The sequence below is a fragment of the Diabrotica undecimpunctata genome, chromosome 5 (assembly GCF_040954645.1).
Source record: "Diabrotica undecimpunctata isolate CICGRU chromosome 5, icDiaUnde3, whole genome shotgun sequence".
NCBI lineage: Eukaryota > Metazoa > Arthropoda > Insecta > Coleoptera > Chrysomelidae > Diabrotica > Diabrotica undecimpunctata.
The window spans coordinates 99,914,158-99,929,055 of NC_092807.1; the positions used below are offsets into that span (position 1 = coordinate 99,914,158).

A 14,898-nucleotide genomic window follows, 5' to 3' on the forward strand; every position below is an offset into this window, starting at 1 on the left:
AATCTTCTCCACCCAGGAAACTTTTAAAATTCTTCTATAGCACCACATTTCGAAAGCCTCAAGGCGATTTTTTTTATTTCAAGTTTTTTATTTTATTTTATTGAGTCCTTCTTTAATTTTTCGGATGATCTTTTCTTTTGTGGCGCAATCTTATAATTGAGTTATCTTGGTAACCCACTTTACTTTTTCGTGTCTGGATCCAACTACAGTTTTTCTGCCCGATATCGGGCTACGTCTACACTCTTTGTATTTACAAGCCATAAATCATCGAGGTTGCACTGTGATGGACAAAGTCTGCATACTCTCAGGTGCTCCACGTTCTGTATTTCCCCACATTGACAAAGTGCGTCGCTGTCTGTCTTGATGCCCCATGTAATGAGGTTCTGTTTTACAGGAGCAACACCTGTGCTTATACGATTGAGTGTCCGCCAGGTTCTCAAGTCCAGGTTCATTCCATTAGATCGTTCTGGATGTAGGGGGAACAGTTCGGGTGGTTCGACGCTGAGATTTCTCATAAACCTTTTCCTTGAATTAAGTCGGCTGATTCCTGGCGGTTCGTCAAACCCGTATAATTGGTGCCTTTCATCGAAAGTTTGCCTGAACTTCTCCACATATTGTAAGGCGCATGTACGGTCGTCTGGTGATGCTAATCCAGCTACCCGGTACAGTAGGGGTAGAGGGGTAGGCTTCATACTGGTGGTGACTTATTGGGCGTGTGTAGATTTATCTCAGACGGGACAAGCATATTCCCCTGTTTAGAAACATAAGGCCTCAGCTGTTGTCTTCAAGAACTGGGGGTTTGCACCCTACTTGCTCCCTATAAGTTTCCGGAGAAGGTTGTTTGTCGTAGAAACCTTTTTGTCTTGTGTTCTGAGAGTGGAATTTATACGTTAGTGACCGGTCTAGTACTACTCCAAGATATTTGGGCCTATCAGTATGTTTCAAGCGTTGTCCCTCCCAAGAAACATTCAGTTTTACATGCGCCAGTTGGTTGTTGAGATGGAATGCACATACTTGGGTTTTAGTAGGGCTTGGCTTTAATGAGTTTTGTTTGTAGTAAGTTGACAACATGTTTAAAGCCTTTTCCATTGTCGACTCTATTTGTGTGAGTGTTTTCCTCTTTACGGCTATACCAAGGTCGTCAGCGTAGACAAAACTCTCAGTCTGAGGTTGCATTGGTTGGTCGTTGGTGTAGATGTTAAATAAGCACGGCGCCAGAACGCTTCCTTGAGGTAGGCCATTTTTTTGGGTTCTCCATCTGCTCTTCTTTCCATTAAGCATAACGTAGAAACGTCTATTACACAACAGTGATCTAATGATATTTACTAGGTCATAGTCAAGCACAGTGTTATAGATCTTAGCAACGTTCTGTGGTTTATCGTATCATAGGCCGCTGTGAGGTCTATCAAGACTACTCCCACTATCTCTTTCTGCTCAAATCCCTCCTCTATGTATTCTGTTAGGTTCAACACCTGGCCTGTGCATAATTTACCTGATCTGAAGCCTGCTTGTTGTGGGATTAGTTTTGCATCTAATGTTTCCTGGATGCGGTTTAAAATGAGGCGTTCATACAATTTATACAAATGGCATAGCAGAGATATCGGACGGTAGCTACTCGGTAGTTCAGGGTCTTTCCCAGGTTTCAGAAGGGCAGTTTTGCCCGAGCTGTTTTATCTGCTCTATTAGGATTTCGTCCAACCTAGGTGATTTTCCATTTTTCATACAGTCAATACCATTTTTGAGCTCTTCAATGGTAAATGGGTTTTGCAAGAGAGTTGTTTTCTGGTCTTGAGTTCTTATAATCTTTGGCGTTTTGCAACGATTGTTGGTTTTTTAATCATATTCCAAGCCTGCTTACTACTGTGCGTCATATCCATTTTACTTAAAATCTCGCTCCACCGTTGTTGTCTGGTAACCCAAAGGCTTAATGATTACATATCTTTGTTTTAAGTGCCATACTTACCTTTTATGAAGGGATGGGAGTAGGTACGGGATAAAAACAAAAGAAATAACAACAACTAGTATGCTGTATACATACACATGCTTACATTACACTAATAATCTAATTTCTTGAATCAGTACATTTATAATTCACAATTAATAACATGATTTGACAAAATAGAGCTGATAAATATAGCATAGAACATCTTATTTTTAATTATACCTTTTTCATTAAATATTATAATCGTCATCGGGGAAACAAATCCAACTGAACAGTCGTTCCTGCCTCCCTATTAGACAGAAATTGATAATTTTTCATTTTACACCTTGTCATTAATTTCAGTCTGGAACATACGGCTATATAAATACTTTTAATATATATTCTTCTTCTTTTTAAGCGTCGATATTAAGAGCCCAGTTGAAGCCGTATTTTCGAGAGGCTGGAGATCAAAAATATAGCTTGAAATGGCTCTTTTCATGTGGAATACAAAGTTCATTAAATAGAAGTCTATCGTCTGAATAGGCTATAAAAAAATTAACTTAACAACACATAGTAACGTAGATTATAAGTTAAAAATTTTCTTTAAAACATATATAAAAATAAATAGTGTAACATCTTTGTCACTAAGAATGTGGTTTGGTACTATATATATCTTTTCTCGTTCTCTAAAAACTCCAACCAAGCTACATTCCAGAAAACACAATATATATCTGTTGCAATAAATATATTTTATTTGTTTGTAAATAGATCTTTTGGATAACTAAACATAGATATGTAGATTTTGAAACGAGGTATGCGTCAACGATGAATAGTGCTGGAGTATTGATCGTTGAATCTTCTGGTAACATAGTGATTACAGATTTCTATAAATAAAACAACTGGGAATTTATTATATGCTCAAATATTCGAAAGTATTGTTGAAATGTCGTTTTAAAACTTATTGTCCATGAAGTGCTTTAAAAATTCTTCCATTAAATGTTTCCTTTAAACAATAGGTAATCTTTTTGTCTAGTGTCTTTACTACATATTCAAAATTCCCGAAAAGAAACAAAAAACTCAAAGGCGGTGTCTTTTCACCCGAGCCTGGGCAATAAACACCTTGTATTGAGTGAAGAAATTTCTCGTATTTATTTTTCTTTCTCTTGGACCGGGGCCGGACTGGGTTGGGGCGGTAGTGCTTTCAGTATGGCGTGTACTTCTTCTGCGACTGCAGTGAGCACAAACTCGAATTGTTGTTTGGTAGCTACCATTCTGGGTCTCTGATCTCGTAGATGTTCCAGTGTTGCTGCAATGTCAATTTCCTTAGCGCCTTTAGCCATTCGACTCAGTACCATATCGATAAGACAATAGGTTCCCGTTCTTCCTGCGCCGTCGCTGCAGTGGACTACGATTGGACAAGATCTACCGCGGTAAGACTTATTGACTTTTCTCCTGGAACAAAATGGATTATTTGAGACAATAAATTAACTATCTTTTTAAATTTCTAAATAGTTGAATCATTAGACACATTTTAGGTTTCTCTAGATATATATTGAACTTTATTTATTTATTTTAACAAATATTAAATTTAACAAAAATAGAATATCCTAACCATAACAAAAATACTAAAACTAAATATTAAATAAATATGAATAAATGGTTAAGTGATTAAATTAAATAGTCCTGAAAATCACGATGAAATCAATACTACAAGTTAAAGGTCACTATCGTCGATCCGTAACATTTTTTTTTTTTATTTACAAAATTGCTTCAACCACTAGGGGTTATTAGCATGGTACAATAAATTACATAAATGTTAATAATGTTAAACTATATTTTGTGAAGTAGTCTTGCATTTTGTAAAAAGTTTATAGTTTTGTCATTATTGAAGCCGTTTAAGCACTCTTTGGATGAAGTGGGTAATCCAGCTTGAAGTCTTTCTAGGGTGTACAAAGGGCAGTCCACTAGCACATGGTCCACTGTAGTTACACAATCACAACTGTAGCACATGGGAATTTGTTCTTTACTTAGAAGGTAATCGTGTGTTAACTTCGTATGGCCTATACGTAATCTAGAGATGCATACTTGGTCTCGTCGCTTGAATGGGAGTTTGTATACAGCTACCTCTTGCTTAATGTTTTTCATGGATGTCTCTGAATGGTTCCAGTGTAGTTGCCATTCTTCGCTTATTTTGTTTCTAAAATATTGCTTCAGGTCGCTATAAACGCATTTAGTGAATAATGTTGATTGTGGATTTTCTGCTGCTTCCCTGGCCAACTGATCAGCTTTTTCGTTTCCAGTTATACCACAGTGTGACGGAACCCAAAGGAATTTAACAAATCGGTCGTTTTCTTGACATTTCATTAGTTCTGACTTTATAAGCAATAGAATGAGATGGTTTGTGTATAACTGTTTCATAGAGCTGAGAGCACTTAAAGAGTCAGTTATTATCAAAGAGTTTTGCATGTTTTTATTATTTACAAATGTTATTGCTTGCAAAATAGCAAGAAGTTCTGCGGAAAATATGGTTGATCGTAGGGAAAGTGAGAAGGAGTAGTCTTGGTGTAAAGACTACTCCATAAGCCCCTACCCCATTGTCAGATTTAGATGCGTCTGTAAAAATGAGGGAGTTATGAGAGCAGTTTAATTTCTCTGCTGCTTTCTTTTTAAATATACTACATGGTGTGTCATATTTGTTATTGATAGTAAGACTTGTATCACAAATAGGCAGCTGTATTCTCCAAGGAGGTTGATGATTAAGGTTAGTTACATTGTATGCCCAAGAAAATGTATGTTTAAACTATTTTGTAATTTTTGGATCCGGATATAAAACGGGGGACTTAATCTTTGTGATGTGTTAAATGTCGATGTGAATCTGTCAGCAAACGTGTTTTTAAATGTCGGTATATGTGGATTGGCTGACAATTTAGCAGCATACACAAGGCTGAGGTAGTTTCTTCTTAGTTGAAGGGATGGTTCACCTGATTCACAATATAAACTTTCAATTGGGCTAGTATGACGAGCTCCCAGTGCTATTCTTATTGCTGTATTGTGTATTGGGTCTAGTAATTTAAGTATTGATGCTTTGGTTGAATTATAAGCAACTACGCCATAATCTAGTTTAGAACGAATTAGAGTTCTGTAGACAGTTATGAGTGTTTGGAAATCAGCTCCCCATTGCTTGTGAGATATGCTTTTCAATAAATTTAGACCATTTTGAGTTGTTTGTCGAAGATGAAAAATATGATCTTTCCAGATTAACCTCTGATCTAGTTTCATTCCCAGGAAGGTAGTTGATTCAACATAAGTAATAGGTAACGAGTATAAGGTGAGAGTAGGTGGTAGTATAATGTTTTTTGGGCTCTTGCTAAAGAAAATTGCTTTTGTTTTGTTTGGAGATATCTGTAGTCCACATCTGTCTGACCAATTTTCTAGTTGATTGATAGCGGCTTGTATATATCTGGTAAGTGTTAGAACATTTTTCCCTCGAGAAAATATGACGAGATCATCGGCATATAAGCGTGCTTTTACTAATGAACTAAAGGATTTAGAGATATCATTAATCGCAATAAGGAACAATACTACGCTTAGTGTAGATCCTTGTGGGATACCATTAATTTGTGTTGTTGGCTCTGAACAAACATTATCTACACGAACTTTAAACTCACGAAATATTAGACAATTTTTTATAAACTTAAGGATGTTACCTTTGATTGACCATCTGGATAAGTTTTGTAATATGTCGGATCTCCAAATTGTATCATACGCATGGGTTATGTCAAAGAAAACTGCTAAACACTCTTGATTGCATCCAAATGCTTCGTGAATTTCGGATTCTATATCAACTAGATTATCTAAAGTAGACCTTGATTTCCTGAAACCACTTTGAATAGGGGTAAGAAGTTGTTTGTCTTCTAGATACCACAGTAGTCTATTGCTTACTATTTTTTCCAGAATTTTACATATCGAACATGTTAGCGAGATCGGTCGATAAGACTCCGGGTCGGATTTTCTTCTTCCCTGCTTAAGGACTGGAATAATAATTGACTGGTGCCAATTATCAGGAAACACATTTTTTGTCCAGATAAAATTGTAAATTTTTAGAAGGTATTGTTTACCTTATTCGGGTAATGATTTTAAAAAGGCAACTGGAATGCTATCAGGTCCAGGACTGGTATCTTTTGTACAGTTTAATGAATATAGTAACTCATCCATTGAGAGTTCGACGTTAAGAGGAGAATTAGTATGATCTTCTAAATCTATATAAGTGTTCTCTAAATTTTGTTTGTGTATTATGGAATTTGTAGAGATAATGTCATTGCTGGAGTGTCTTTGATACGTATCAGCAAGTATAGCAGTTATTTGTTCTTTCGTCGAGCAAGTAAGATTGTTATGTTCTAGATAATGGATTGTATTGAAGGATTTTTTTCCATTCATTTTATTAATCATTTGCCAAACTTCGGAAATAGGAGTAGATGAATTTACGGACGAGACATACGCTTTCCATGCTTCTTTTCTGCTTTTCTTCAATATATATCTACAGTAGGCTCGCTTTTGCTTAAATTCTAGTTGGTTTTGGAGTTTGGGGAATTTTTTAAATTTATAAAAAGTTCTTTTTGATTCTCTGATTGCCATCTTACATTCCTGGTTCCACCAAGGGACTGGAGGATGTTTTTTTGGGAAATTTATAAAACCTACGGACACTTCTGCAGCTGTTGTTATAAGCTGAACAAAACTGGAAACTATAGAATTAATATTTGCAAGGTCATCACTAGGAGGAGTTAGCTGTGATATGGATCGAGATATTAAAGAAGAATATAAAGACCAGTCGGCATTCTTTAGATGCCATTTATTAGACGGAGCGGAAGAGGCAGCTGTATTGTTATTCCTTATTAATATTGGGAAGTGGTCACTTCCATGTAAATGAGAAGTGACTTGCCAAGACAGTCCAGGTTGTAAAACTGGGTCATATAAAGTTAAATCAATTGCTGAACCACCACCTGTAGAGACATTAAATCTTGTGAAACTACCATCATTAAGTAAGTTGAGATTAAGTTTAGTTATAATTTGTTCGATTTTACGCCCTAAACTATCGGATTTATTTGATCCCCATAGAACATGATGTGCATTGAAGTCACCTAAAATAATTCGTGGTTGAGGAATTTGATTAAAAAGGTCTAATAGTTCGCGAGCTGAAGGATCAGTACCAGGAGGAATGTATATATTGCAGATGTTTATTTTTTGAGGTCCTTTCAAAGTTATTGCTGTAGCCTCTAATTGTGTATTTAAATCAATTATTTCTGAATCATATTGGTTATGTACATAAATAGCTGTCCCTCCACTAGCCTGGTTTGCATTAAGTCTATTTTTAATATATGGTGTGTAGTTTTTTAGTTTGTACAATTTCTGCTGTTTAAAGTGTGTCTTTTGTAGACATATTATGGATGGTAGGAATTTGGACATTAGTAATTTAAATTCTTCTAGACGGGTGTAAAACCCGTTCAGATTCCACTGAATTATGGAGTTGAATTTTTAATTAATAGGTGTATCACTGCAATCTGTAGAGGAATAGTCATCCTGTAGTTTACAAAGTTTCTTCCTTAGTCTTGTACATCGTGTTTTCAAGTATCTTTGTAATAGCACTAGGTGAAGTTTTTTTAGGAGATCTATTAACCCTTCGATATCTTCCGTGTATGTTTTAGCAATACTAAGCGGATCTGCAGCTCCATGGGTGTTTTCAAGTAAATCTATTATCTCTTCTTGGCTTAAACAGCTACTGTTTAACTTATTTTGGAAAAAATCAACTGTACAGTTAGTAAGACCTTCAGCTAAGTTATGGTGGGTTTGGACGTCTGTTTTTGTTCTTTTGTGTTTTTTATTGGGTTCTTTAAAAGGATTTCCACCCTCCGGTTCAGGAGAATTTGTTATATCAGAAGCATTTCTTTTAGGTGTTGGAGCTTCTGTTTGAGTTTCATTTATAGTTTTATTTATGTTACCAGGTTCAGAAGCATTACTTTTGGGTGTTTGTACTTTTGTTTGAGTTTCTATTTTAGTTTCATTTATTTTACCCGGTACTGTCTGCATTGTTTGGGAGTTATCGAAAGAGGTAGAGTTTTTTGGTGTGGGTGAAGTGATGGTTTCAGTAGGTTGTGAATTACTGATTTGTTTGGTAAGTACGGGAGAATGTACTGTAGTTTGAGTTGTATTTTGTTGTGAACTAACAGTCTGGTCACACTGTGATTGAGAAATGTGTGTTGTATTGTCATCGGTGGATTGATTATTATGATTTGGGCATCGAGATGCTAAATGATCAGTTTGTTTACAAATAAAGCACGTTTGTTTATCTAGTGAGAGAAATATTCGATAGTTCGATTGATCATGGTTAATTAGTATTGAATCGGGGATATTTTCAAGATTTGTAGGGGCTATATAAGTAAAACGTCGAAAACTATTGATATGTCTAAAACTAGGATTTGATGTTCCGATCCGTAAAAAATCTATTGGTGTTATTTGATAGATTCCTATCTTTTTGAGTTCATTTTCTATTACGTTATGTGGTATAGAAGGAGATACATTAGAAATAATCAGTTTTTCGTTTGGAGTAATTAGTTTTCTAGCTTGGATACGATGTTGGTTTACTATTATTGTCCCATTGTCTGTTTCCAAAAATTTTTGAACAATATTTTTCGAAGTGAAGTAGATGCATATACGATCATTAACAATTCTGGATATTGCAAGTATATTTTTGGGGTTAACTAAGTTGGCTACAGCATTCAGGTAATCCTCGATTTTTGAATTTGGAACTGTATTTACTACAATTGCTTGTTTTTTGGACGGAAATATGTTGGTAGGTTCATTTAAAACTGTTGAATATAACTTTTGTGCAGTACTGTCATTTTTGGGGATTTCTTGTTGTGAAAAAACATTTGATGATGAAGCTTGGTTCATGTTGATCTACGGAACCTGAGTACGGTCCTCGCACCAATACGAAATCATTGATAATAACTCGATGTAATTAAATAAATTAAATTACTTACAGTTAATGACCAAAAGTATCAACAATAAATAATTATTGAAACTAATTTACACTTTACTACACTTTTAGGTTTCAATGTTTTTAAACAAAACCACAAAAACTAGGTGCGATTAAGGTAATTAGGTGTTGCTTCGTTGAACGCTCGAAGTCGAATCTCATTCAAGATCAATTGATTAATGGCATTTCCCAGTATCTAAACTCTGGTAATGGGAAAGAGGTATTGGCACAAGAGATGCTTTGTTCGGTTTGAATGTGCTGGCCCAGAGGTGTATGGACATGAATCAGGACATGTACTTATGTTTTGTAGATTTTGAAAAAGCATTTGAGAAGGTTCAACATAAAAAGCTTGTAGATATATTAAAAAGCAAAAATATTGAGAGTCGTGATATGAAAATTATACCTAACCTATATTGGAATCAAACTGCCAAGGTAAAAGTTGACAACCAGAACACCTGAAGCATCAAAATACAGAGAGGAGTCCACCAAGATGTCGTGCTGTTACCACTACTTTTCAATGTCTACAATAAAGCGGTATTTAAAGAAGCGCTCTCAGATTCGGTAGAAGGTACAGCAGTGGAGAAGTTTTTAAAAACTTGCGTTTTGCAGACGGTATAGTAATAATGATGAATAACAACAATGATTTACAGAACGTAATGCAATGCCATAATTAATGCTGTGATGAATACGGACTAAGGATAAATTTGAAGAAAACTAAGTGCATGATCATGAACAAATCAGCAGATGCAATCATCCAATTAATTGTTAAAGATACTGTAATTGAAAGTGTAGATACCTGCAAATACTTAGGAACATGGAAAACATTAAATGTAGACCAAACCAAAGGAATTAAGATACGTATTGAAATAGCACATGTATCATTCGTTTAATTTAAAAAGTTTTTTGTTGTAGTGATATAAGGTTAGGACTACACCTAAGGATGCTTCTGTGTTACGTGTTCACTACTCCTCTTTATGGCTTGGAAGCACGGACATTAAAACAAGTACATCTTAATAAGTTAGCCGACTTTGAATTTTGGTGTTACAGAAGAATCCTACGAAGACAAAATTCGAGAAAAGCGAAATGTGGGAAGACGAAAAATATCGTAACTTAAGAACTTCAGGGAATAGTTTGAATGCAGTAGTTCAGAACTTTTTAGAGCGGCAGTCAACAAGGTCTGCATAGCCATGATGATTTCCAAACTTCGATAGAAACTGGAACTTAAAAAGAAGAAGTCAAAATATGTATTACTGTAATCTAATTATTTAACATTACCATTACAACTAATATCATAAGTAATTACCACATGATGAAATTTATTGAGAAACAAATGGTCAAATGCCTCTAACAGTTTCTGATAATCTTCAATACTGTGAAAATTGAGATCCAAACATACTCCGTGTTGATTTGGTACGAGTATGTTATTTGATTACCTTAGGTTTAGGACGAAAAGGCATTCGCGTAGTACCTTGCCTAGATAGCTTTGTGGGCAGTCAACGAGTACAGCAATCTTCATTTGAGTAAGTCCACGAAGCCAGTGGTACACTGTAGTCATCAAATAAATATACAGGTACATCTGGCCTATTGTTTTTAATATTTTCAACAGCCGAGCAATGACTAAGATAAATATGTTTTGATGAGTTCGGAGGAATGTATAATCCACCTAAGATAATGATTCAAGTTCATAATCTACTTGAACAAAAAGATGTTCAACATTATTAATGTCAGATTTGATTTGTTTAGCTTTAAAAGAGTTTCGCAACAAAATTAAAACCTTCACTCTGTCAACTCCACGCTGTTTAGTGCTAGTTCTTAAGTTACGATCCAATCTGAAAATTAGGTAGGCAGAATTTGACAATTAATTCATTATCTGAGAAACCTTGATTTAGCCAAGTTTCTATCAAAATGATTACATCATAGTTACATTGGTAGATGGAGGTTTGAAGTTCATCTAGCCTAGTATGTATTTCTTTAAAATTCTGATAATAAATAGAAATAGTGTTTAATGAGTTTGGTTATTCGAAGGAAGCTTTTTAGCAAATGGTGGAAGGTCTATTTATAAATTTAATATGTAGTTATGTCAGATTCCCCCTTCTGTTCTCGAGCTCGCAACTCTGTCAAAACAGTTTTAAACTGTTCCTGTTGAAGTTGCGTTTTATCATAGCCATTCTATACCACCCTGAATGCGAATGATCCGTGTTTGGTCACCACCTTTATTGGCCTATTTTTGCCTTCAGATGCCTACCCCACTCGTAATATCTTCACTACATCGTTCTGGGTAAGACCAATATTGTTGAAGATGAAAGTAAGTGCGCTATTATCAGCATTTGTTCGATATTAAAGATACTGCTTGCTGATTCCGGGATGCCATATACTATCAAATTATTAGCACGTTCAGTACGATCTTTAATTTCATGCAATAATGTTTTCGCATTAGTTCTACCACTAACACACTGCTGCTACTGCTGTTGCTTAACTGTGTCTTGCTTCTCTTTTAGGGACTTGATTTGCTCCTCTAGTTGAATAAACTTGTTAGTTAAAACAGGTATTTTTTGAAGGAAAGCACGCAGTCTTCGCAAAAGAACAAAATAATCGTCTAGTACTAATGATATACTGGTCATAACCGTTTCTATACATTTCAATGCTCAAATAGTACCTCAAAATTTTGTTTTGTACAATTGGCATTGCTGTGCTATCAAAAATAAAGAAATGCATTATAAATACTAAAACGGGCTTACCTGAATTCCAGTAGTGCTTTTGTAGATGCGGGTATTCCAGTTTCTGGCCAAGATAAAAAGTGGAACTGAGTAACTGTTCTGGTTTCTCCAGTACGAACGTTTTTCAGATAGAAAGACCGAACCAAATAATCATCGCACCAGATATGTTCGCTAACGAGATGTACTTCGTAGATGTGGTATAGTTCAGATCCTTCTTCAGGCCAGTAACGGTGACACATTGCATTGCCTCCCTCAGTTAATCTAAAACACAATAATAATGCATTTTATGCAGTTTAGAAAAAAATATGTCATTAATGCAGACACAGTTTGGAAAATGTAGAGGTTTATGAACAGAAATTCAAATGTATTAATAATTATAGGGGTAAGACTCCGAACCTATATTTAAGTTTGCCGATCTCATCATTAGTCTACCGGCAATCTATTACCTTATTCTGAAAAATGTATATATAATATTTTAATCACGTTTATAAACGATTCTTAGATAAAAATTTAAAAATCTTTATAGCAAAGTGCGGTGACAAAAAGATTATTTGTCTAATGCCATCTCTCTCCACACGCACACATCTACAGAAATTATATTAGAATATTTTAACCACACCATTTTTTAATCACTTCAATGGGCATAACTTCTAGAGTAAACAGTACTAATAAGACGCTGATTGTGTTTAATTTCACCTTCTTCATGTGCCATCTCCTCTAAGAAGGTTGGCAACCATCATGACAATTCGCACTTTCGAGACCACTGCTCTAAAGAGGTCAGCAGAAGTGCAGTTAAACCAAGCTCTCACATTGTTTAACTAGGAGATGCATCTTCTTCCGCGACTCCTTTCACCCTGTATTCTTGCTTGCATTATTAATTGCAACAAATTATAACGCTCGCCCCTCATCTCATGTCCCAGATATTGCAGTTTTCTGAGTTTAATTGTATTTAAAACCACTTTATCTTTTCCCATTCTTCTTAACACCTCGACATTCCTGACTCTATCCACCCAACTTATTCTTAATATCTTTCTGTAGGCACATAGGCACGTTACTCCCTGGGCAGTCTATATTGCAAGGTAAAGTCAAAGGTAAGCGATGACCCGGTAGAAGGAGAATATCATGGCTGCGGAATTTAAGAACATGGTTTAAGAAAACCTCAACGGAGCTGTTTCGAGCCGCAGCGAGCAAGGTCATGATTGCCAATATGATTTCCAACATCCGAAACGGATAGGAACCAGAAGAAGAAGAAGAAGAAGAAGGCACATAACTCGAAGGCTTCTAATCTGTCCGAAACATCTTTCTTTAATGTCTAAGCCTCCAACCCATAAAACAATACGGAGAACACGTAGCATCTCAGAATTCTTATCTTTAAAGAAATTGAAATGTCCCTGCTGCAGAGTACTTTTTTCAGTTTGTTGAAAGAATTTCTTGCCTGTCCTATTCTTGCCTTAATCTCTTCTGTGTACTCATTATTTTCGTTAATTATTGTACCCAGATATTTATATTTTTCAATTTTTTTAATTTGTTCTCCATGTATTGTTATGTTTTCTTGAGCTGTTGGGCTTTTGTAATTAACATAAATTGTGTCTTTTTGTGTTTAGGGACAGTCCGTTTTCTTCACTGACTTCTACCACTCTGTCAACCATTTATTGTAAATCCTCAAAACATTCCGCTAAATTAAATAGTGTCGTCGTTGCAATACTTCGAGATTTAGGAAAATGTTGTTGACGATTAATAACCATGATTTTGGTTTTCGTTGTTGTAAACCATGAAACCAAACTTAACACTTTCTACCTCGCGTTTTTTAATAAGTTAGTAATTTCTTTTGAAGTAGAAGCTAGAAGTGTAGTGTTGTCTGCAAAACATAAGTTAGATATCTTGACACCATCTAGATTTACTACTTCATCCCAACTATTCAAGATTCGCAAGTGCACTATGAACTGTGAATAAATGTTAAATAATAAGAGAGATAAAACGCCTCCTTGAGTACTCGCTTTTCCAAAGTGCATTCGTCAGATAGGTATCCTTCCATTCAAATATATGCCTGGTTATCTTTACACAGTTTGCTGGTATGACCTAATATCTGGTATAAAACAAAAATTTATTGACGATGTATATAATAAAAATAAAGAGCTTATTTAGCAAGTTTACACAATCGATGCTAAGTAAGTCTGAACTGAAAAGTTTTGTATTTGCCGTCAATTGAAAACAACAATTTACAGGTTACATCAATTATTTAAAATTTTATTTCAGAAATTGTTTGACAATTATTATTGTGGTTTATTCAAGTATAAAATTTAGTAGATAGTGTATTAATCCAAATAAATTGTTAAATATTCTAAACTAATGTTTACCTTGTCAACATAACGATAACCACAGCTCCTTGCTCCCAAATTAGCTGCCAAAAGTCAGGGGCTGTATGGGGCAAAGGGCCCTGAGTAGCAATGTAAGCGGGATTCCTGGGATCATGATCCGTTATACTAGAAGCGTTGATGTAATCAGAGCCGTTGGCGTTAGTCAGTTCATTCAGTACCACACGTGCATGATCGTAAGGCACCACCTCAGGGTACCGGTTATTTTCTTTGTTGTCTTTTTTAGTAGCTACAGTTACCTCGCATGGCTCTGCCACGTAGGCACAAAGGGCGACCCATTCTTGCTCTAAGCGATCTTTATTTTTGAGATGATCTTCCATGTAGCTCAATACCATATGACCTAAAAGAAAAAAATATTTGATATAGAGATCAATTATTTTAAGTACTGCCAAAGTAATGGATAATGTTTTTAATTACATTCAAATTAGCTTAAGATAGCGGAGAGCCGTGAAGTGCGCAGATAAGGGAAAAGGAAGTACAAGACAGTTATGTACGTCTTAAGCAAATCAGAACATTGTTTCCAAGTCTTGTTTGACAGTTTGTTATAACTATCTTATTTAGAATGGAAAAATAATTTCTAATTACTCATTATTCTTTGTTATGGACTTTTAACTTTCTGTGCGTTGAAGAAAAGGATGGAATCAAAGATAGGCAATATTCAATGCTTAAGCAATAATAGAGTCGATGACCGATATAAAAATAGCATTAAGTATGTATAAAATATTGAATAATCGCAAGTAAAAAAGAAGAAAAAATAAAAAAGATAAAACTACAGAGAGGGGTTAGACAAGTGATTCTTTCTCACAAAAGATTTTTACTTTAGCCCTAGAAGATATGTTTCGAACGTTAAAA

General features: G+C 35.2%; 1 protein-coding gene across 4 annotated transcripts in view; it reads right to left on the reverse strand.

Annotated features, from left to right (window-relative positions):
* Positions 1–2,009: 2,009 nt before the first annotated feature.
* The window catches only part of IA-2 (tyrosine phosphatase IA-2), a 91,520-nt gene continuing 78,631 nt past the window's right edge, over positions 2,010–14,898 (reverse strand). For all 4 annotated transcript variants that reach the window (XM_072532344.1, XM_072532348.1, XM_072532347.1 and 1 more), the window contains exons 13-15: positions 14,029–14,386; positions 11,693–11,932; positions 2,010–3,373 (exon numbers count right to left, since the gene is read on the reverse strand). In XM_072532344.1, coding sequence (XP_072388445.1) covers positions 3,070–3,373; positions 11,693–11,932; positions 14,029–14,386 — 902 coding nt within the window. In that variant the 3' untranslated portion in view covers positions 2,010–3,069. The remainder of the gene's footprint in view (positions 3,374–11,692; positions 11,933–14,028; positions 14,387–14,898) is intronic.